We start from the raw sequence: 24,564 nt of genomic DNA on the forward strand, positions 1-24,564 counted from the left end.
CACTCTCTTTAGCAACCTACATTGAAAGTCTGGTCAGGTTTACATTTGCACTTCTGTGGGGAAAATTTGTTACCAGCCTTCTGTTTGAACCACACATCACAGAGGACTGAAAACTGGCAAGGAAGCGAGTATTTATCCTGTAAAAACAGATAAATAAATAAAAATTCTGGTTTGATTCAGGTTTTATTTTCTTGCATTTTATGACTTTTGAGAAAACTGCTTTGGCAGGCAAACGTATATCAGCTTGGTTTGGTGAAGCTCCTGTACTCTGTTTGGAATATGCACTCAGAGGCACTCTGGCAAATTGCGTTTCCAGCTCCAAATTCGGAGCTGAATATATCAAGCACACACATGTAGCAGAGTGCAACAGTGCCAGGAATTTTTACAGGAGTACAACCTTCACAAAAACAGTGACATGGGTGTGTAACAAAGGCAAGGGTGAGGTTGTACAACTGCTATCGTGTGCTATTAAAATGAAACCCTATGTGTGGACTGCTTTTTCCATTACACAAATTGGTAGATGGCTATTAGAAATGCAGTGGACCACATCCAACGCTACAGTTTCTGGGAAGTCAAATTCAAATTAAATGAAAGCACCTTATCAGAGAACTGGGCTAAAACCTTGTGGAAAGATAGCCCACAGTTTAGGCTCAAATTCACACAGCTTAGACAGGGCAGTCATGCAAGCCACAGAGAAAAAAAAGTCACGAGCTAGTCATCCCTCACTGCTGTTTAAATGACAAATTTTGTGTCCTAACTAAAGAAGGACATCCTGAAAAGTCCTGAGCCAACCATCTAACCTCTTCATTCCCATTTATAACGTTACACTCAGTCTTTTCCTCACAAGGATTAGGTAATTGCAAAGCATGGACTATACATTTATTATCTTTTAATGCAATCTGACAGAAATACTGTCTCTACCACAGGCCATCCACGTAAAATGCATCCAAGACACCATTACTCAGAAGAAAAGACTCCATTTCACATATAAGTAGCTTTCAGTAGGTAAATGTGCACGTACTCTGTATTTTCTAGATCTGGTATCTGCAGAGGCAGAGCCACAGCAATGCTATCACCAATAAATCCCTCAGGTGTTAGCACCAACCTCAGCAATCCTGTCATGAAGCAATTCCTTCAGCCCAAAGTCTGCTCCTGAATGTTGTTCGGACTTTGTATAAAAAGCTACTTTAGGAAATACCTTGTGAGTTTTACCCAGTTCAGTTGCCTGATAGAGCCTGCGTCCAGCTGATCCCCCAAAAGACTCACAGCCTTCTCCACAACACTCTGCATGCACGCCTAGACCTCATTCTTGCAAGAAAACAACACTTACTCAAACAACTGTGATAACACATACAGTTGACTTTCAAGGGCCAGCTCCATACAAAGACGCTAACAAGGGTTTCAGGAGATAGGAAATACCTGTAGTCTGCAGGCAGGGGACAAGGCAGCAGGCAATTTTTCTTTTTGGCATTTGCTCACTTCACGTATACATCGTTTGAAAGGGGATTTCACTGAGAAGTTCATGTTTTTAATAATGACGGGAATTTAATCAGAACAAGGAACTTCTGGGCAGTATTATGCTTTATTTGCAGAGCATGCTAATGACACGAGAACCATATGTGCCTTTCCATATCAAATACAATCAGCATTTCATACCAGAGAGGTATGAATATCGGGCTGTACCCTGTGGAAGAAGATACAGCTGATGGTGGTGATCAATTTAAAAGGTTTCCCAGCTAATGAGACCATTGGTAGGCATTGATCTCCCCAGGAAAATACTGATGTTGCAGCTAGCGATGCTTGCAGAAGACAGACTAACAAGGCAGCTTATTTTTTGAAATGGCTCCGCAGACATGGCTTTGCAGAGGTCACTGCTTTATATGCAGTGCATGACCTCTCCCAAGCAGGGAAGGAAATCAAAATATTCTAGCACAGACAGTAAGGAAAGGGTCACAACCTCATATTTGTTCTCTTTGCCACTAGACACAAGCTCTTAGATGATGGAAGTAATGAGTCACTCATTTTTGCATAGTGCACAAAAGCACACAACTGCTTTAAATACCAAGCACTTTTCTAATAAATAGCAGTGCATCATTGGAGTTACTTGGCAAGATCTGAAGTGTCACACAACATCTTCCCATTACTATGGGATGGTGTGCTCCGAAACACTAATGTATCTTACCAGTGACTTCAACATCTGGTGGTAAATCCATTACTGCTCAAGACCTCCCTTCCTCTTCCCATCAGGGGATTTCATTGTACCAGGGAAGGCAGTAATGTTATTTTGTAAAATATGAAAGGTTTTCCAAAATTGCATTTGTTGTAGGTAGGCTTTCAGCTCACATCTTTCAGTATCTACGGGACTCTCCTGGTATATGTTTAATAAACGGTATATACAAATAATCTTTTGACAGCTAGACATCTCTGCTGCAATGGAGCTCAACAGTCCACCTTTAATTTCAGTCATGTCAGTCAGTTTGGTTTCCTGGGATGACTCCAGCTGAACACTCACAAGACTCTCCTAAATCAGTGGACAGAGTGGCTGCCAGCCAGTCTCCTCTCAGTGCCCAGCCAGCCTGAGCCCCTGCTACACCTGGGGACAGACTGACTGCCCACATGAAGGTGTTTCAGAGCATTTGGGATTGCTTTTGACATGACCAAGCTTACTTTTAACAGAAAAAGCACTAACCAGCAGAATTCCTTTCACCCTAAGGGGAAAAAAAAAAAAATACAGATAGAGAAGATGAGGGAAAGGGAAAGATGTCTCCATTCATGACTAAATAAGCCTTAAGACAAATAAACGATTTAAACAGGAAAATATGAACCCTCACAATCCCCACAGGAAAAAAGCAAGTCCCATAACTGAGGATCCTGTACTGAAAAGATTTGATGAGGTTGTTTTGGGCTAGGCTCAAAGAGCATGAAAGTGTCTATCAAGAACAGGCTGAGATATTAACGTTGTGCAGGGTCTTCAGAAATCCTGAGGAATCAGGGTGTGCTGAAGGGAAATCCATGCTGGGAAAAGCAGAGGACAAACTGCAGGCAAAATGCCAATATATATAGATGAACATTAGCAATATATTTTAGGAAAGAGCTGTACCTAAAACTAAACAGGAAGAAATAAGAGAAAAATGTCAAGAAAGGCTGAGATCAGTGAGAAAGCTCTAAAATGTCTATAGATTAGAGAACAGAGTCTGGGCAAATGATGAAGGAACTGGAGCTTCTAGCATGGGACAAAACTGACTCCTCCAAAGGTCACAGAGGAAGAAAGAGCAATCAATCATGCTAGAAACACAGTTGAGTAATTTCAGGAGTCAAAGATAAAAAAAGGTAAAGGTGACTGAACAGCATCGTGTGTTAATTATGTGATAGAATTAGTTTGGATCAGTTAAAAATAAATAAATAGGGTAGAGTGAATTAGCAAGGCAGGAACTTCATTGCCAAAGGAATTAATTATGTCAGGACTTAAGCCCTATCTAAATCTGATATTAAAGAGAGATTATTGGGAAACAGGTCTTCACAGCAGATCTCTACATCTAAGCTGTAGAACTGTAGTGAATATAGAGTCCTCATTTTTTTTTCCACGTGGGTTAGATTTCTTTACTATTCACTAAAATAAATGGGTGGAGATGTAATTTAGATACTGCTTTGATAATTAGTCTTGGATTGAATGATCACATATTGATTCAGTTAGAGAAAGAAAGCACAAAGTCAGTCTATAACTCACAGTTTTCGTTTCAAAATGTATGCTTTGAGAAGCTAAGAGAAATCTACTGAACCAAAGAGCTCACAGGATAAGGTATGGAGGAGGCTTGGAATATTTCAAGTCAAAAAAAAGTACGAACAACAACAGAAGCCAAACCCTTCCTGATCCCCAGACCAGCCAAAAGAAAACCGTCCAACCAAGCAAGCAAAAAAGAAAGCCCAACCCCCCAAAACAGAAAGACAAGCAAATGAGGAAATTTAAATAGTAAGTTTCAAATCTTACTTACTAATATTGTTCTTCAAGGAACATCTCTCTTCTTTGCATTTCTTGTTGCCTTTTTTTAACTTCAAGTCTCTCTGCCTACAGCATTAAAAACAGAAAAACATACTTGAGATTTCTAGTCAGCAAGAAAAAAAAATATGATTATTTCAATGCAAGCATTTCTATATTCTGGTTCTCAAAAGAACAATAGGTGGGTGCACAAGTAACCTAATCCCAAATTTTAAAGTATTCAAGCGCGACCAGACAAACAACTCCTACTAAACTCATCAAGAAACTAGTCTGAAAATAACACCATGCTCCTGGATGATAGGTGTACCCTCACAAGGGGCCTTGTAAGCCTTCATGACTCTCACACCACTGTTAGGACCATGTCTCCAAACAACCGGTGCAACATTGGTTCTAGTGAGAAGGTGGAGGATGAGAACCAGAGCACAAAAGCCAGTCATAGCACTGTAACACTGAAAGGACAATGATTCAAGAAGATGGACCTGTGGCCTTCAGGAGCATAAGGTACTGGTCAGTTTGGATAAATGTTAAGGCTGATGAGGATGGGAGACATTTATGCTTATCCAGTGTTATCCATTTATGCTTATCCAACTCTACCTCAGATACTATGTCCAGTGCAAGAGTCAACCAAAGTCTCAACACATAAAACTCGTGGGCAAATCTGGATACCACACAAACTATCAGGTCCTTTAACATAAAATTGCACAATTTCCAGTGGAAAGATAGTCTGAGCTACCCCATCCCTCAAGCTGAAGCAGAATAAAATGTTAAAATAGAGCATAAGATAGAGAACTTTCTGCAGCAGCAATATGTAGCTCGAGCTGAATTCCAGACAAAAGGAGGCCAGCCATTTTTTTTTTTTTTTTTTTTTTTGACACACAGGCTGTAAGTAGGTCCAGTGGGAAGAGCAGTCAAAAGGCAGTTCGTTGTATTAAAAGCAACAAATCAGAAGTGCCAAACCATGATTTCAGCCCTGCTATATTTTGAGCACAAGGCTCCCACTCTGCAGTTGGTGGGGGGATGCTGCAAGGAGAGCACCTATCTGAAGCTCAGAACAGCTACCACCACATTGAGCAAGCAGGCACTGCCACCTCCAAGTGTCACTCTGCTCACCTCCCACCTTCAGATGAAAAAAAAGCAATTGTTTGGTAACCCAGCAACCAGACCTTGCTCTAAACAAGGTGCTCTGGAAATTTCAGAAAATACCTTAAAGAAATGAGAAAGGGACTGTAGCTGGGAATGGCCCATTTGGGCAGAGCCCCAAACTGGAGATGACACTGGGACCTGGGTGGAGGTGTTGTGCAAGACCAGGTAGAAAAGCGTGTATGTGTGTGTCGGGGGATGTAAAGGGGAAAATTGATGTTAGGAATATGGCTGTAACCCCCCATCCCATCATTTTCTTTTTGTAGTACAATCAATAGCATTTCAGAAAAAATGCTGTTTACTGCCAGTCACTCAATTACTTTGCCTTCAGTGATTTCGGGGTGGGTATTTTTTAATTGGATAAAGAATGACTGTCTGGAAGAGATTTGCCTAACAAGTGCAAATTCCTTCTCAGCATGTGTTGGATTAAGAAAAAAAAAATCCTGTCAGATGTATGCAGACAGGAAAAGAGCCACTGTGTTGTGTAACAATGATATAAACTGTTGAAAGACAAATGACTTAGAGGTTGTTATTTGGAAAAAGACAATGGGAAATTAAACAAAAGAACAAAGACAAATCTCTGAATAAGGTGTCCTGTTGCTCAGGCAGTTGGGATGTTGAGACAGAAGTAGAATGCAGGAAGTACTGACATAAATAAAAGAAAACTCAAATTAAAGTAAGGCATATCACCCCACAATATGAGTACATTTTGACTGTTTAAAGAATAGCTTGTTTGCTCCTATCCCCTCCATCCAGAGACTGTTTATTGCAAAAGTTTCCCATCCATCTGTGCAACTTAACTTACAAGGGAAGAAAGGAAAGACAAAGAATCTGATGGCATCCTGTTATTGGCAGAGGTGATGCTGATACCCTCATGGCAGCAGTGAGAGTTCCCAGACTTTTCACAATCACTGCTCAACAGTGAAAGCTGATGCCTTCACCTCCGAAAGACCATTTGAAATGGGATCCACCATCATGCAGGCTTCCTTTAAGTTCAAATCCAAAGCTCGCTGGAGTTGCCCTGCTCTATCTCCTAGATAGGACAACACAGTAATAAATATAATCCTTCAGTATCACAGTATCACCCCCATCTCCCACTAGATAAAAAAAGAAGGAAATATCCTACAGCTGTTCTCCCACCAGGAGGCTGCCTGAAGAAAATCCCAGCATATTCAAATTACTTACTAGTGGCTGGTGCAACTGCTTCCTATTACGGAGGTTTACCCTGGGACCCTTGCTTAGGATGCATACAAATGATGGGAAACGGGACTCAGACATTCTCTAACTAATGACAATCTATCAGTAGGCATTGCCAAAGCACTCCACATTTGGCATCATCTTCAAAAACAAAGCCAAACGTGGAACAGCTGTGATATTGAAGGTAAACATGTTGAAAAGCATTAGCAGAAGGTCTGTAAAGTGCCTGGTCTTAACAAATTCCTGAAAAAGGCCATTTGTGATGATTAACACAGTCAAATTAAAGAGCACATGGTTTGATAAAGAATAAAATGAAATTACAATTTGTTCTAAACAGGACAGTTTCTAAAGATGGCAGGATTGTTACTATGCAATGTAAGAGCAGAAGTGAGAAAGTGGCATGCAGTTGAATTACACTCAGCCTTTTTACTTCAAATCTTCTAACCTTCTAATATTTAGTCAACATTTAGAATATACACAGGAAAGGCTAAAGGCAGGATAACAGGAACAGAGACTGAGTGACAGGAAACAGAAACACGCAGCACACTGAAGTTACGCTATTTGGTATACAGAAAGCTTAAAAATCAAGAAGCCAAATATCAGCCACTTGTTTATTTTCTTGGGAATTTTGACAGTCCTTTCATCCAAAAGACTCAAAGTAAGTTATGGCTCAGTCTGGTCAAAATCTGTCATGTGAAGGCTGTACAAAAGACACCAAGCTGCAGATGCCTGCTACTAATGAGCAAATAACAACACTGCTTTTCCCGTACTCCCACACCGTCTGCAGATCAGACACATATCTCAGCACTAGGGAGAAATACAGAAATAGGAATTTCCTTGCTAACATTACAAAATCTCTCCAAAATTATTTCTGTGAGCACTCAGAGCTCACTAGCTTAAGGGAAAGGAAAAGACGAACTCATGCAACCTCGGGTTACCCCATGAACAAATCAAAGCAGTCCCAGGACGAGCTGGCTGACATTGAGCAAAAGTGATCCCAAATCCCTGCTCAATCCTACACACAGAGACTGGTCTTGTGGAATATAGAATGGTGGGGAAAGGAACCCCCTTCTTTTCTTTGGGAGTTGGAGAGAGACAAGGTTGATGCCAAGAGTGTTGCTATTCCAGCATCTACCCTCATGGTTAATTAAAGAACAACAGAGACAGGCAGGTGGACTTGTACATGTGGTCACACAGACCTTCCATATTTGGTTACAGCTTAGGCAAACACCCATTTTTCTCTTGGTCACAAAGATAAAGGAAGAGTAGATGTTGATTTTCTGTGAAAAACAACTATTTAAGTATTAACATAAACAGATCCTATGTTCATGAGCAGCGTTGGGTTATAGCACATCATCCTGAGAGTCAAGGGAGAACTGAGCTGAGCACCAGCATCTGTTCTTATCATGACACATTAGTCTGTAGGGCTTCACCATTCGAGTTTGTTGGCAGAGTAGCTCTCCAACTGTGAAAGTTTCAGGGTCCCTGACAATAAAGGCAGATAGCCTTTCAGACCATCAATTTTGTTGTTGTTGAATGAATTATAACCTTGAGCAAAAGAAGGGCTGGCCAGGAAGAAGGTGGCTTGTGAATTTGCAGAAAGACTTTCTCTCAGCCAATACCCTTTGGCTCAGTGGTCTACAAATCTATGACTTAAAAAAATTAAAAAAAAAAGTTTATCTCCTGTGGTAGCCTATAGTACCAGTACCTAAAGCACTAGTTCTTTAGGATCCCCTTTCTGTCATGTCTAGCTCTCTGGGTGAGAGACATCTGGGTGAGATATGCAAATAAGCATCTTTTAGTGGCTTTCTAGCATGCTTTTCTTAACCACAGAGTTGCCTTTTTAATATACTAATGTCTTCCAAGCAGAAATCTTCATCAGCTCAATTACTATTGTGGGAGACAACACGAATAAACAAATTCAGATTAAGAGTTCCCCTTCATGCTTCTCAGTTTTGTTTGCTTGCTTTGTGGGTGTAAGTTTATTTATTCAAATTAAACAGTTTGTTTGGCAAAGATGTTTGCCATGGTGTTGCACTCTTCTTTAGAAGAAACTGATAGTTACAGTTTTACTATCTACAACACCTATAAAGATTTTATAATCTGTCGGTGTGGAGGTAAGGAAATTAAAGAGCATGAAAACAAAACCGATATATCAATATATTTTCTAGGTGTAACTATAAGTTATTGCAGTCTTGCAACAACTTGTCCAATGCCCATGGGCAAAAAACATATATTTAATAGCTGAATAAAATATAATTAATCCCCTTTCTACCATTGCTATCATCACTGCTTCTGGAGCTACACATGAGCTGGTAACTGTTAAAAACATTTCAGATGGTACTATTTATTGCCTCTGCGAGTTATTGTGTATGGGCTTTTTCACAAAGATTAATGCTAACCACTAAAAGACTGGGAACAGACTAAGCTTCATCTAGAGGCAATTAAGGCTATTTTTGTTTATGCATCTCCTTGTATGCAATCCAGTAGCAATGATTTGGGAATTAACTCTCAGCTTTCAGCTTCTGCACAGAAGATCATTTTTATTGTTATGGAGACAAAACTTGCAAACCTGAAATCTCCCTTTCCCTCATTACTATTGTACACATCAGTGTCATGTTCCCCCTCCTCTTTTTTTTTTTTGTTGTTGTTTAAAAATGTTACATTCTCAACCAAGTGCTACTTGGTGTCCACCAAGGAGAAATGAATGAATTTTTACAAAGGTTTATAGAGCACACATGATGAGAAAACGCTTTGTGGGAATAACTAACTCAACAAGACAAACACTTGCAAAATAAAACTGATGATTTGGAAGTGAGCTGTTGCTGGTGTCAACATAAGGATATACAGTCAAAACTAGGAGGAAAAGAGATCTTAACATTTTAGCTATGCACCTGAGTGTGCAGGCCATAGAGGGGCTGGAGAAGCATCAGGAATTCCGGGGGCACTCAGCACAATGCAGTTAGGCCATAATGACCTTTTCATGTTTGGATGCCTTTTCCACCATGACAGGCTGGATTTTCTTGTGTTCTTCCTGTGTGTACAGCAAGCAGCTATGGATTTCTATAGCCTTTGTGCCACTTGCCACAATCAGATCTTACAGAGAAAGCTCGTGCCAAAGTGAACTGTATAAGCTATATCACTAGTCACAATATTTGCCCTGATCCTAGTGTTCTCCCTTTCTCTCTACTAACTCTCCAGGTTGCAAGCAAACACAAAGCTAGAGTTTCTGAAGAACCAAAGGAAGGCACAAACCCCAAAGAAAACCAGGCCAGATATTCTTCAGTGAGCTACTATGAGGAGGGCTGGATTTCCCATTTCCCTGATGTTATCCAGGACTACCATTTCATTTAATGAGCCTGTTTCACGTAGTTCAGCAAAATCAAGCATCAAGAAATAAACTTTGCTGTTTGGTTCCGAATCTGCAGTAATCACGTTTTACCTTTTCTCTCTGAATTGCTTTCTTTTTCAGGATTTCAGCTTCTTCAGCTGCTTTTTTTGCTTTCATGTATTCTTCTCTCTTGTGCTGTATGAAATTAAAATTAAAAAATATTTTACATATGTATATAAAAAGAACACATAAGGTAACATGACTCTTGTACCACATGTCTTGCAAAACTGGAGTGCATTTGATGAAAGTTTCCAGAATTTTTTCTTAGAGACACTGAATAAAGCAGGCTGTGTAACCACTGCTCCAATATTGGCTTTAGGAAGGCTGAGAAATCTGTGACTGATGAATGGGCATCCATACAAGGAATCACACAGATGATTGATAACTTACAAGCATTTATACCTTTTATAAAAGGACCAACACATCTACTACATAGCACTGGATGGGGGTGGTACATTGATCAATTAGTGAAACTGTAGGCAGCATGCTGGAAGATACAGTGAGGCTTATAAGTGTCTGTACTGGTTATCATTTTAGATATGATCTGTGATACTGTTTGATACATATTCATGGGCAGATTTCTCATTTTCTTTGGTGAAGATCATTTGTTTCTAGTTTTCTGCTGCTTCCTTCAGGTTTCATGACTTTCTTTTGTTGAGCAGCTGTGAGTTCATTTGATAGCCATATGAAACACTTCATGAAAAGCCCTTTTTGAATTCCTGAAATAAACAAACAAATTTATTCTTCCTGACCTTTTGTTGGTATTTAGATTGCACGAGCATCATTTGCTGTTTTTGTCTTGCTTCAGCCTCTGAGTCCTTTCCACCTTAAAAAAAAAAAAAAGTATAAATTGCATTTTGCATGAGCATTTAAAGTTAAAATGCCAGTCATTTCTGAACAGAGCAATATAACAAATTGAATGTACGCATATACAGAAAATTTTTCATAATTACAGTAGCTGTCTGACATTAAAGAGAATGGGCAGGAGATCTTTTTGATCATTTTATCCATCCATCAAAAGCACTAGGTTATTATTTGCAGAGCATCCACTGTATCATCCACTCTAGCAGCAAATATATCCTACTGTATATGATCAGTTTAGTGGGGAACCATTCCATTTTCAGAAGATCAGTCATGCTTTGCAGATGAGTCTTGATTTCCAGATCTAGCTCACCCCACCTTTGCTCAGTTTGTCATGCACACATACTGAGTCAAAAACTTTACTGACCAAGGGTTTCTCTTTTATCAAGTTTAGGAGCCTGGAGTTTCTGCCAGCTGTAATGGGATACTATCATTTGAGTATCTTCTTAGCAATGTCTTGGGGCTTGAGGAAGAATCTGCTTTCTGAAATGGAAATCAAAACCTTTTCCACAGACCTCATATTCATATCCAGCTAGCAGAAGGTGTCCTTTCCAAAGGCAAAGGCTCCCTACTGAGACCACCTAGACCTCTGCCCATGATGTTCAGGCTTCCAATAAAAAAAAAAAAAGAAAGCAGAACAAATAGAAAGTGCTAGTAGCTCCCAAGGGATGTGAAGGAGTGCTTTTGATTCAATTATTCTGCTCTATTATATTCCAAAGTATTTTCTTGCTTTAGGAAAGCCAATAATTTACTCCCTTGGTTGTTGGAAACAAGCAAACAAACAAACAGAAAAAACAACAGCAGTCCCCACTCGATTCTGAGGATGAGGGCTATATTTACACCTATTGATTTTCTGCAAAATTCCCCACTATATGACCGTTAGTTTAATACAATCAGCTGGACCAATCTGTGCTACCTGGGGTGCCTGAAATATAAGACAATCATGCTAGATCCTTCAGGATGGATCACCCTTGACTAAAAGTAGTGTTCTCCCCTTACTAATGGAAGACAACCAATCTTTACATGACTTTGTGAGATTCAGCAAATGGGAGATAATTCCCTAAGCACAAAAACATTCTTATGCACACAAAAAACTTCGTAGGATTGAGCACTCAAGAATGACTGGCCGTGCAGGATACAAGCAACAAGCTTACAGTAGCAACAAGCATACAGCTGGCATTGTGAAGTGTGGGAAATAAAATTGTTACTAAACAAGTTCTGAAACCTTCCAGATGCTTGGTATTTCTTTCTTTCTAACCTTCTCTTGTCAACATTTAACACACTTGTGTTCACTGTTTGTTTCTGCATGTATTGCTAGATATCAGATCTAAATAAGTATTTTACTTATCATTAATTGCCATTGCCTATAGCTTTTCAGACAGGTTTAATTCCTTCAAGTTGGTTAGACTTTAATCTGTCAAATGTTTCACTGAAGTCAGGATGTGTTATGACTGGCTAAATTTATACAATATGATGGAAAAAGAGGCCATTGCATTTAACAGGCATGATTTTTTTTTCCTCCACTCATTGCTCATGGAGGAGGGTGCCACTTGCATCATTCATTGCTCTCATCCCTCCACAGTACCTGAAAGTTTGCCAGTCAAATACTACAGAGTTGAAATCCAGAATACTTATTTCCCTATGGAAAGCATGAGTGTAAAGAAACTTCAAGAATTCTCCGGTGATTTGGACTAGATGGGTAGTCTCTTAAAATCATTCTGAGAAAATAACATAGGATACTTTTTTACCTTAATGAGTACCTACAGTTGTGAAATTAGAGATGCTAGATTTTTTTTCTCCCTGCTTGAGCTCTCTTCTGTTCCAAATTTGTTCCTCTGGGAATGCTAAGATCTAATAATCTTTGCACCTTTCCTCTTTGCAGAGACACAGAACATAGTGCATGTGTCTCAGTCTCCAGGGGTCTTTCTAAATGGCAGCTAGATGGAGACTGAAGAGTTCATATAACCTTGAATTCTTTCAGAAGCTTTTTTTTTTTTCAACTTTTTTTTCTTTTTTTTTTTTCTTTATTTTTTAAATTCACTTCTTTCCTTGGGAAATTTTTAAACGCGGTGAGATCAGAGGGACGTTAAGGCTCCCCACATCCAGTGCAGGCTTCCCACCACATCCCCAGCCACGCAGTCAGCCTGCACGCTTCCTGAGCAGACACCACACACCAACTTTCTGTTTTTCAGATCTCACTTTCTTCAGCAATAAACTTTGCGGTCCTCTTGGGACACAAGCATCTCTTCCAGGAATTGCTCACAGGTAGGAAGCAGCTAGTACACACGAGCTCACAAAGAGTACATCTGGACACAAGACTGCATGTGGGAGTGGAAACACAAGGCCTGACACGAACTTGCAAAGGTTATCTCATCAGTGCCAACAACTGGGACTCAGGCTGCAACTGGGACCAGTATCACCTTGACTCCAGAAATAAATCTGGGCTAAAGACAGTTCAGATTTCTCCAACTCCCATCCAGTATCAATTTTTAAGTGCACAAAGCCACCCCAGACTAATCTTGGGTAGCATGGCTTATCAGCTCCATTCCCAGGAGGTCAAGGCAGACAATAACCTGCAGTGTACACCCCCAAATCCCCTACAACAGCCAAAAGAAGGAAGAGGAGCTCTACATTTATAAAACTAATAAAGGCATCATTATAATCATTCATTTTGTCATAATGAATTTTGCCCCATTTCTGCTAATGCAGGCCCTCAAGGTCATCCCACTTTGCTGCTCAATATCCTCATCATGTTCTATAAGAATGATGCTTCCAACTTTTGTCTTGTCAGCAAGTTTCATCAGCTCTCTCCTACCTTTTGTGCCAAAGACATTAAAGAAAGATATTAAAACAAGATAGGTCTGAAGACTGATACCTGAAAGCATTTCTAATAACCTTCTCCTTGCTGTAGCACAACCTGCAACTCTATTCTCTATAGAAGACTAAGGGTGGGTTGTTGGCTTTTTTCTTTCTATTTCTAATTAAAACACACACACACACACACACACACACAAAAAAAAAAAAAACACAAAAAAAAAACCACTAACTGTCCCAAAGCAGTACATTAAATGCTTTATAGTGGTTACAATTGAAGAGATCTACTACAGTTCCTCTCACTTGTCTAGAAAAAAAAAAAAAAAGGTTGGTTATCTTATCAAGCACATCAGCTCAATTCAGCGTGACCTAAGTTTATGCAGCTTTTTATCCTGCTTTTCATTTACCCACCCTTGTAGTTACTTTTTATAAAATTGGTAATACAGAGCCTCATGTGCATGTAGCCTGCAAATGCCTGAAGCTGCAGGGATCACTTTTACCTCTTCAGGAGCCAGAAATCAGGAAAGCATGTGTACTGTCCCCTAAACCAGAGGAGTTTTTTTATGGATAACCAGAGGGTCTCCAAAACATGCTGTCCACCTGCATGCTAATGCCATATGTGCAACCCCTCTGACACATCAACCTATCAATGTTACCAGCAGAAGGACTCATCAACCTCTTTCTTCCCAAATGTAACTATAGATTTTCTACACTGATGTTGACAAATTTCTTGAGTGACATTCTGTGCTGTTTTGCTTCAGAAACATCTTCATTGTCATGACCATCAAAAAGCATGGAGCGCATACAGCAGGCTCATGTCAGCACTTATTGACACCAAATCTCCTTAATAAGTAGCATGAGAGAAAAACAGTGAAAGATGTCTTTATGTCATAAAGGGTATGTGAGCGTATATAGTATGTATTGCATAAAACAAAAAGTACTGATTTTCCAATTCATAATAGCTGATTTAAATGTCTTACCCAGTCTCTGTGGAATCAACTTAATTGGCCTTGGCCTGTGCTCTTCCTTCCAGCGCTCCAGGTCATCTAGCTCTTTCTTAGCAACTGAACAGGTACAAAATGAAACAAATACATGGAAGTTATAAGCCATCCTAAAAAGCAGGTAAGTGTCTTTAGCTGTATATAACACTGAAGACTCATCCAGGAACAGACCCACTTGTTCTCAAGGGATGCAGACACCCCTGCAAGAGGTTACACAGTCACTGGAACAATCAGATGGAGAGGCAAATATTTTTGTTAACTTAAAACCATATGGTAAGTACTTTTTCCCTCCTGACCCTGTTTCTTAAATAAAAGCAAGAGGCATGCACAATTCAGCTTCAAATTAAGACACCTCAGCATAGATGCCCACAGATGAGCTGGGTGCCAAGCTTCCAGTGTATTCATTGGAAATCCAGTCAGTGCAGCTAGAGGCACTGGGAGACTTGTGGAGCCAGCCCTATGCTCTAGGATGGCTGGTTAATTAAATTGTTCCCCAGATTTAGCTGACGGAGAAAAAGGCAATTCATTTCCTATCAAAGTCCATAAAGTGCATGAGAAAAGGAGCTGTGTTTTAAAGTAGTACCTCAGTTACTCACTTGTACTAAACACACGAACTGTATTTTCTAATGCCAGGCTACAGCTAACAGATGCTAGCACCAGTTCTCCTCTAACAGCATAACCTGCTAGTCCATGGGCAGGTCTCTAAAGAGCCCCAAGACTAACACCAGCTTCTTATTTCACCTTTAAAACAAGCCCTTAGTTTGGGATTGGATTCAGTGAGGCCCCCTTTCTGCCAATACTGAAGGTGGAAGCAATCTGCATGCTTGAGACTTTGCATGCTGGTGGCACAAAGTCAAAACAGACCTTTACTAAAGCAGCAGAACCTATCCTCTTAGAGTCAGTCACCTCTAAGATGACCTGCTTTTATTCCTCCTTCCAGAGGATTATGGTTTGGTTCAGTGAAAGTCCATTACCTTTCTTGCAAGAAAAGGAAATCCCACCCCACGCTAGGCTGCTGATAGAGCATTTCAGCCAAACTCACGATGTTTGAGAAGAATTGTTTTAATTGCATTATTTACTCGAGGGCTCAAAACTTGAGGAGTGCTGACTGACACTCCCTCAGCTGTCATATTCTGCACAAATAAACAGCCAGGAGTGCAGGACTGCAGTGTTTGGTCATGTCTGTACACAGATTTTTTTTCATGGCTCTTTTGTAGTAACTTTGGTCAATGAAAGACTTTTAACACGTGCCTATTCTTTCTGGTACAGCTTCAGGATGTTCCTGCTTACCTACTTTCACCAGCAAGACTTGAAGCCAAGCGAAAGTGATCTTATATAACTGCAGGCGTTTTGCCATCTAAAATCTTTCCCACCTTCATTAAAAGATCCATATACAATCTTTAAACAGGGATTCAGGAACCAACAGATGATGTGGTTTGAGTTACGTTAGCTTCCACATGAGAGCACTTTCAAAAATATTTCTTACTTGTATTTTTCTTCTTCCTCCCCATAACCTAAAGAGTGTTCAAAGCTGGGTTCTCCAATCTAAATTCAATCCTGCAAATACAGGGTTGAGTTAACTCCAGATGAGTCTTGTACAAGTCAGCTCGAGGAGCTACAGCACTGCTATTACCAAAAACCTGTTCCCAAAGAAGCCTTACTATGCGTGCAGTTTAGCCAGATGAGAAGTTGATCTTGAGAAAAGCCTACAGGGTGATGGCGAAGGCTCATAGCCCTGACTTTATACTTAACAGCTGCAGACATAAAAAGTATTGAAAAGATGCAGATAAAAGTTGCAAGGGTGATAAAACACACACAAAAATAAACTTATTCAAGTAGAAATAATGCATTAGACATCTCAACTTACTTTGTTGCAACTGGTTTCTTCTGGTTTCATTTGGAGTTATCAAGACGTACGAGCTGACACTAGAATGAAAGAAAACATTTTTTCTGTTTATAGAAAAACAATTAGACTGGAAGGGGTTTTCTTCATCAGTGAGGTCGGTGTTCTGCTGTTGTAACAACAAAAAATTATATCAAAACCAGTTTTTACTTTGATTCAGCTCTTCAGGAATTTTTGGTTAATATGTTAGAAATACAGTTATATTTGTAGTAGACAGTGAATACCAAGGATAATATTTTCAGAAACTTTTGGCACAGTCTCCATGTTTCTTATTAAGTCTCACTCTAGACTGCAGACCTCAAATCTCAGCTGTTTCAAATCAAATCACTTCATCACATCACGAAGTTCCTCTTGGTAGAGGACTACTTCCCCAGCAGGGCTATTGGTGCTTTCCAGCACAGCTTGCTCAAGCACACATCACAGATCACTGTCGATGGGGAAGAGCACTCGTGTTGGTAGTCCCACCCCATGCCTCAATGGCACTGAACTCCTCACAAATTCAGGCAGTCTGCCCAAGAGTTGTCCAAAGAGTGCATGAAGGCATGTTGTTTGTCATGGGCTTAGGTGACTTGCTGCCTGACCAAGCCTCAGTTTCTGTCAGATTCGTGTTTGTCCAGTACCAGGAATTCCTCGGGCATATTTATTTTGCTGTCACGCCTCAGGTCCAACACACTGAATAAGGGCTGAGGCCCTGTTTTGTTAGGCTGAATTCAAAACACAGTTGCTGTCTCAAAGAGCTATCAATCTAGCATGACAGCAAAGAAACAGGACAGGGCTCGGAGTGTATTAGAGACTGGAGGTGATCAAATGAGTGATGAAGACATGTCAGTTTCACTCGGAGGAAACAAAGGTTTTTAATCTACAAGGTATACTGTGTGGGTAGGAGTTTGCACTGCCTGCACTCCACCTCAGCGAAAGCAAAGCCACAGGGGTGCAGGTTCACCAGCCATGCACTGAGCAGAGGTTGGCTCCACATATCAGAGTGTGCTCACATCTCTGCAGCGTTTGGCACAGCTTTATCTGCGCACGTGGGCACTGGTATTTTATTTGATGTTATCTTTGGGAAGGCAGAAGGAGAAGAGCAGAAAACAAAGACTAATGAGAGATGAAAACTGCACCCCTTGAAAGAAGAAAGGGCTAGAGGACAAGCTAGGAAGGAGAGCTCAGTTGGCTGTGGAAAAGTAATGAGAGAAGGAGGTCTGAGACAAAGGCTAAAAAGAGGAATGAAAATCACGCAAAGAGATCAAAGTGCAAAAAGCCGCCTGCTGCCATATCACTGTAATTCGGCATCTGGGAAGGAAAGCATTTATATCCAATTACCTCTTTCTCTTTGAAGACTTGTTCTAGGAGGATGTGGATTAATTTGTGCGATTAAACTAGCAAAGACAGAGCTGCGAGCTTTAATGGTGTCATTTTAATGTGGAACTTTCCCTGCCTGCCAGCTTCCTCTGGTGCCCAGTGAGATTGTTCCTTGCCTCTCCACCAAACCCCAGGCCCTCAGAGGCAGGAGCAAGGTAGCAGCATTGCCCTTCCAGCATCATTGCACAATTTCAGCCATTACTTAAAGTAAGTTTTGACAACCTTTGCATGCTACAGCATAATGTTCTCCATTAGTGCCCCAACAAGCTGCTGTACAGCTGGTCAGTTTCAATAAGTATTATTTTTTTCTTGACTTTTTCAGGTATTAATATCATATTTCTCTCAAATTCATACACAAAAAACATTGCATACTTTTTACACTGCCATCCCTTTGTCAGTGAAAAAAAAAATGGCTGGAATTGTTAAGTTACAAGACTACACACTTCTCCCCCTCAAAAAAAACATTAGTGCATCTAAGACATCCTACTGATTCATAGCATAAGGGTCAGAAGAGTTTTTATATCATTAGATGTACTTTGATGACATTCTGGTTTTTTTTTGTTTTTTTTTTCTAAATTAGGAATCCAATTAAAAAGACAACAAGGAGCTCTGTGTGTCTGCACATATTTAAGAATCATGATATCAACTCTAGGCTTTATGACACGATAGCCTTTGTGCCATGAATTATTTCCTTTATCTGCTTTTGCTTTTTGGCTGGAGGAGGCCAAGGTGGGGCCACTCTTCTGATATCTGTCCATGGCCATTATCCAGGAGTTCAGAAGGACGGCACATGAAATATAACAAAGATCAATCAGTTCATTAAAGGGATAGAAGTGAGACCAGTGACAGGGAACTACACTTACTGCTAGAGACAGCTCAGCTTTGTTTTCCAAAGAGTAAGAGTCACTGTGGTTAAAAAAGTGCTTGTTTAAAGCCCAGTTTGGTTTTCATGTTATTGAAATAAAAGCAAAGTTAAAATAAAATGAGGATTTCAAGTCTCAGGTTCAGGAAGAAAAAGGAGAACAGGATACCTTTGTTTTTCTTTTACCTAGTATTTATACCACATGCTCTACATTAGTCCAAGTTAAAAAAAAAAATAATTTTAAATATATATATATATAAGCATTAGTGAGCTTATCTATTTTGATAGTGCTCACCTCGGTCTCTCTGGAAAGATAAACATGTCAAAGTGTAACATTGGGTATTTGGACTGGGAGAAGGAAGAGCAAGCATATAGTAAGATTCCCATGGGATGGGTGAAAGCCAGGGATTGAACCCATCCTTGCTTTTCAAATCTGCAGCCACAGGAGGAGCCAGATGAGCTGCTGCCCAAGAGATTCCACCTGCCTACTAGTTCTAAAGCTAAAATTCAAATCCACACTGACTGTCCCTCATTTTCTTTATTTTTATTTTTTATTTTTTTTAAGGAAAGAAAGTAAAAAATCCACCAGCAGCTTTCACCTCATGTTTTAGCCAGTTTGGAGGATATTGCAAGTTAGTACTTTGTCCAGACAGAACCTCTGATCCAGTAAAGCCAATAGAATATGCTACAGCCTGTGAATTTAATATTTCAGGCAGTTTCTGAGTTGCCACTGCAGCTTTAAGTCTGGAGTAAATTATCCTACTTACCTGGATAGCAATTAAGGAAATGCAAAGATTTTAAGCTACCAGCAGTGTGCAGACCTTTTCTACTTTATACCAATACATGAAGTGAAGTTGAAAAGTTTACAGAGAATTTTACTTTTCAGGTTCCCTAATAATGATTCTTATTGTTCTATGGCTTAAATCTATCTTTGACGTATGGCTGATTTATAAATACAAATATGGAAGTCACTGGGAGTGGGAAGAATATCTTACCCAGGTTATAGCTCTTCATAAAAGAGAAACAAACCCTATTCTGCCTTTGTAAGTCACATTAATCTTGATAAGACTTTTTTGGTCTATTTTTTTTCCCACAGAAAAGGGGAATGTATTGCCTAATTACTCAGACTGAGCAAATATCAACAATTGTGAAAAAGTTATAACCCAATAAGAGAATGCATCTGTATTGGGATAAAATTCAAAAAGCAACCTTATATGAGTTTTCAAACACATAGACATCAAATATCTCAATAATAAGAAGATTAATATCTATATAGCAATATATACAAATAGACAGAAAAATCTTTCAATCAGGAGAAACATACAATAGCCTCACAAAAAAATCTGCAAGATAGCTTACAGTTTGAATTATCACCAACACTGAGAACACCATGTCTGCAATCTTAAATTTGTAAGTCTGTGGGCGACTTGACATATTTAACTCAGACTACTCAAGGAGTAGTCTTCAGTGTTTTCAGGGCACAGCCTTTGCGCTACTTTCTTCTAGGTTTGTATAAAATAGATTATTTCTGAAGTTGAATAAACACATGAGAACTGCTGTTCACCAATAATGTTTTTTGCAGAGCTGTGCCCTTCAGTTTTTCCTCGAGCCCACTCCAGCCAGCTACCACTGGGGAGCCTTCCAAATGAAGTGTGAAATAGTTTAAAGAGTTACAAAAGTAATGGCTGTTATAAACTATTTCCAGTTCCACTGTGTTTTATATTGCTGGTGCATCAGTACATGAATGCCACAAAGCTGAAAGCTAAATATTTTGCTCTGCTAGGCAATGTGCTGTCTGCATTCAATAAGAGCCAGAAACCAAGGAGCGTGCAGGGGAGAGCAACACAAATGACTAGAGCTTGGTGAAAAAAAAAAAAAAGGTTTAGTCTAGAGGAAGGACTGAAGGGAACCCTTGTGGGGCTCTATATGCATCTGCATATGAACCACTGAAAAGAAAAGGTTCATTTATATTCAGTAATCAATGAAAAGAGAAGCACAAAGAAAAAATACATAGGTATGTAGACACGTACTTGCACATGTTTATGTGCATGACTGTGGGTATATGCATGCATACTTTTTCCTCTTTTTATAGTACATGTGCTTAATGTATATGCTTAAGGCAGAAGAAACAGATGAAATACTGCATTAGAGAATATGTTAAGACTGGCTGACTTTAAGAGAAAAAGAAAAGGAGCAAACTGCCAAGGACAATCATAAAGCCTTCTTCAAAGACACACTACACTGAACTTTGCATCCAGTTACCAGGAATTGCTTGACAACAGTCAAGTCAACACCACCACAAAATATTATTTTCACCGAGGCTCCCATGCCTGATGGAGCAGCCCATATGATGCTAAACAGCATGAAAGCTGCCAAATCAGAGGGCTATGAGACTCCAAACCCCAGCAAGGAGACAACTGTCCTAGTACCTGTACTGCGCAGTGCACAGGCTAATGATAATCAACAGCCCCAGCGTTAGGACTCCGTCATTCGATATGCTTTGCACCCATATGTACGAATCTTGCTTGCAGGTTTGGGGTTCTGGCTTTCTATCTTTATGAGCAGCAGTATCTTACCAGTTTGCAGCTCAGACACAAAAGTGAATTACCAGGGCTTAACGTTATACACTGCCTGAGTCATCCTAGCTTTCTTAACATGACAGACCAAAAATAAACTGCTTTTAGCAGAAAATGTTTACCACCGAAAATCTATGTTCATGGGTTTTGTCCTGTACTTGTCACAGGCTAGGAGTGCACTTAATTACCACAGTTCAGCTGATGTCTGGAAGCTTATTAAACTAGGATAACTCACTTCTGTATCTGGTCCCTCTGTTTAGCTAAAGCTTTCATTAAAACAACATTTTTTTGCTATAGTCGAGGCCTAAGGATAAAACAAAGACTTAAATCCTGGAGATGTGAACTTGCACTGGGAATGAGTGAGAAGGAAAACAGCAGCAAAGAAGGGCCTGGGAGAAGGTTTGACTGAGAAACAAGCAGTAAAGCAACAGCCCTGCACTCAAATCTCAACTCTCAGAAGCTGCTAGAGAACTTCCTGAAGTTAAAATCAGGTCCAAAGAGTAAAACCAAAACTCAGAACTGAATTTCCCAGCTAAGACTCAGCAGCTTGCTTTGGGCTTGGTGTGTGATAGCACCGCAGGAAGAATGGCAGGTCCACAATGGGAGATTTAAATTGGACATTATGAAGAATTTCTTCATGGAGAGGGTGGTCAAGCATTGGAACAGGCTGCTCAGGGAAGTGGTGGAGTGCCAATCCCTGGGGGTATTTAAGAGATGTATGGACATGGCACTAAGGGACGTGATTTAGTGATGGGATTCAGTAGGTTGATGATTGGACTTGGGGATCTTGAAGGTCTTTTCCAACCCAAATAAACAGAAAATCGAACACTAGACCCAACAAAGTCCATGAAGTCCCTGCTGTCAGACACATTTGTCTTTATGCTGTCCCCAAATAGTTCATTTGCCTTAGCGCAGCACAGTGCCAGGGATGTGGCGAGTGTGCCAGAGTCAGCTGGAGCACCTGGAAATCAGCAGCACAGAGCAGCTATATTGAGACAGACCAGGCACTGGGCTTGGCAGCATCAGTGCTGAGCTGAGCTAAGCCCCACAGAGGCATCTGTGTGCCATGAGTTGTGCTTGCCAGCACACCTGGAGAGCTGAGCAGGTCAGACGACCACATGAAGACTAAGACCTAAACTAGTGGCATGTTTTCACCTCCGCTTCTACCACTTTCTTTCCAACAATATGCTTCCTCCTCCACTCCCCCTCTACCATAGTTCTGGTGTCCTTTCATTCCCTGCCACTGTGCTATTTTTCTTAACCTTAGCTCCTCATCAAGTTATGCATCAAGAGAACAAGTCTAACCTCACGGAAATCAAGATCTTCCTAGGAAGTCTTCTAATGCAGAGTTAGGACACACATACACCTTATGACGAACACAGCAGTCCCCAAATCTTACTGCACAGCTATCCTCCTACTTAGACTCAGTCACTGAACGCTTAACTGGAGATAAGGTTGGCTACTGATAACACCAAAGCCAGGCATCTCTGAAGCGCCCCACCGTGCTGCAAAGATTAGTACAACACCCTGAAAGATACAGAGCTGGGAGATTTTGTCCTGTGCAGCAAATAGAGCGGTCAACTCTAAACAAATTGTCTGTAATTCAGATTACACATACACCAGTACCACCAGTGGACAAAAGAAGCATTTAGAGAAGAAGCCTCCTCCAGTTTAATAGACCATTTTGGAGTTATTAAAAAGAAGAAATTTCAGATTGTGAAACAAAATAATTTTCCTAAGAACTGCTAAGGACACTCTATCAGCAAAATATTAAGAGATGCTACAACACTATAGATTTTCTTTTTAATTCAGGATGAAGATTGGAAAAGGAAGGAAAGAAAGCCCTGATGGATTTGGCTCCTGCAGTCAAAGAATAACATTTCTCAAGTCAAGCATTCTAGTAACTGCTCTCCTTTCACACTGGACAATAAAGGACTATTACCAGCTGTGTGACAATATATCTTCACATTTTATTACTTTGAATTTGATTTCTTTTTTAATGTATTTTACCAGAACCAATATTATTCTTGCGTGGTTTAAAGACACCATGGACAGGCTGCCGTTGCTGAACGGGGGCAGGGACTATCACAACTTTTTTCTTTTTCAGACACTAGCAATAGTTCAGCTTCTAATTTCCCCACTTTCCTCCACCTTTTCTTCTGTACAGACTTTTGTTTCTGAATAGATATGAACAGGGGCAATTTGGGAATTCACTTTCTACAAGTTAATTTCATGGCACTTAGCAGACAAAGTGAAGTAACTTAACTGCAAGCTTATTATTATAAGCAGTTTCAAGCACTTGTCATCCTGGTGTTTTTTCTCCGTAGCCTGAAACCACATCTTGTACAGAACTGGAGGGGGGCGATGTGTGAAGTTTCATTTCAATTTTGCATTTGAACAAGTATTTTTTGTAACTTAATTAGAACCACTTTATAATCACTTCACAGCCTCAACATATCATATAAGAGCTTTTCCAAAGCAAGAGACAAATTACCATCTAATACCAGTTGCCCAACTTGCACTTTTCTGGGAAAGAGTAAACTTTGATTTGGCTGGTGGGTGAGGCTTTAACATATCACATCTCACATGTATTTCACGTGTCCTGTCTACATGAACCATCACCTGATCCCACACTAAGATGCTGCTAAGGTGCTTTCCCACTTCTAATTGCTCCAAAGCACAGGCTGAGACTTTGCATGGAAACAACATACACACACCCCACTCACACACAGGCTTCATCAGAGGCTCAGACTCCTGCTCTGTTGGCATCAAGACCAGATCTTGGCTGTTTCTGGAAAATGGCGAGCAGTACACTGACTGGAATAGAGCCACTTCTTGGCACACAGGCATCCTTCTTGAGCCCCTCATGTTTCCTCTGCTACACATACACCAGAAAGCCCTCCTAACTAATGCTTGTCTGTGGATTTTTTTAATTCTGCAGACACCCTTCGACATTACCTGACAAACTTCTCTGTTCAAGCCTTTGTCAACCCTGAGCCTGAAAACCTGGACTATTCTGAGGGTGTGCTAGCATTTTAGTTTGAAGCATCATGTTCAAAGGGACCGAGAGCCAAAAGGCTGAGTTAGCTTTGCCACTACTGAAAGGATATTTTAATATGAGAGCTGGCTTGAAACATAACTTGAAATAACAGAACAAATATTTATCAACAAATGTTATAGTTTTTGGTTTAAGAATAGAAGACTCCTCTTGTCTGCTTCAGCATTTCAGATACTTTCTACCACTTTCACTTGGTTTAGTTAAAGAAATCCCCATTTAAGTGGCTTCAACTCATAGAGTCATTGAATAATCCAGGTTGGAAAGGACCGTCAAGATCCTCAAGTCCAACCATATGCCTGACCCACCAACTCCTATCACTCAATATGTCCCTTAGCGCTATATCCATGCAACTCTTAAATACCTCCAAGGATGGAGACTTCACCACTTCCCTGGGCAGCCTATTCC

At 40.2% G+C, this 24,564-nt stretch overlaps 1 protein-coding gene across 3 annotated transcripts in view; it reads right to left on the minus strand.

Annotated features, from left to right (window-relative positions):
• The window catches only part of EPSTI1 (epithelial stromal interaction 1), a 50,246-nt gene that overhangs the window by 23,380 nt on the left and 2,302 nt on the right, over positions 1–24,564 (minus strand). For 2 of the 3 annotated variants that reach the window (XM_040541455.1, XM_040541460.1), the window contains exons 2-6: positions 16,269–16,327; positions 14,381–14,464; positions 10,478–10,551; positions 9,777–9,860; positions 3,993–4,066 (exon numbers count right to left, since the gene is read on the minus strand). In XM_040541455.1, the coding sequence (XP_040397389.1) occupies positions 3,993–4,066; positions 9,777–9,860; positions 10,478–10,551; positions 14,381–14,464; positions 16,269–16,327 (375 nt within the window). Of the gene's footprint in view, positions 1–3,992; positions 4,067–9,776; positions 9,861–10,477; positions 10,552–14,380; positions 14,465–16,268; positions 16,414–24,564 lie in introns of all 3 variants that reach the window. The other variant, XM_040541447.1, reaches the window with a different exon arrangement.

The sequence above is a fragment of the Cygnus olor genome, chromosome 1 (assembly GCF_009769625.2).
Source record: "Cygnus olor isolate bCygOlo1 chromosome 1, bCygOlo1.pri.v2, whole genome shotgun sequence".
NCBI lineage: Eukaryota > Metazoa > Chordata > Aves > Anseriformes > Anatidae > Cygnus > Cygnus olor.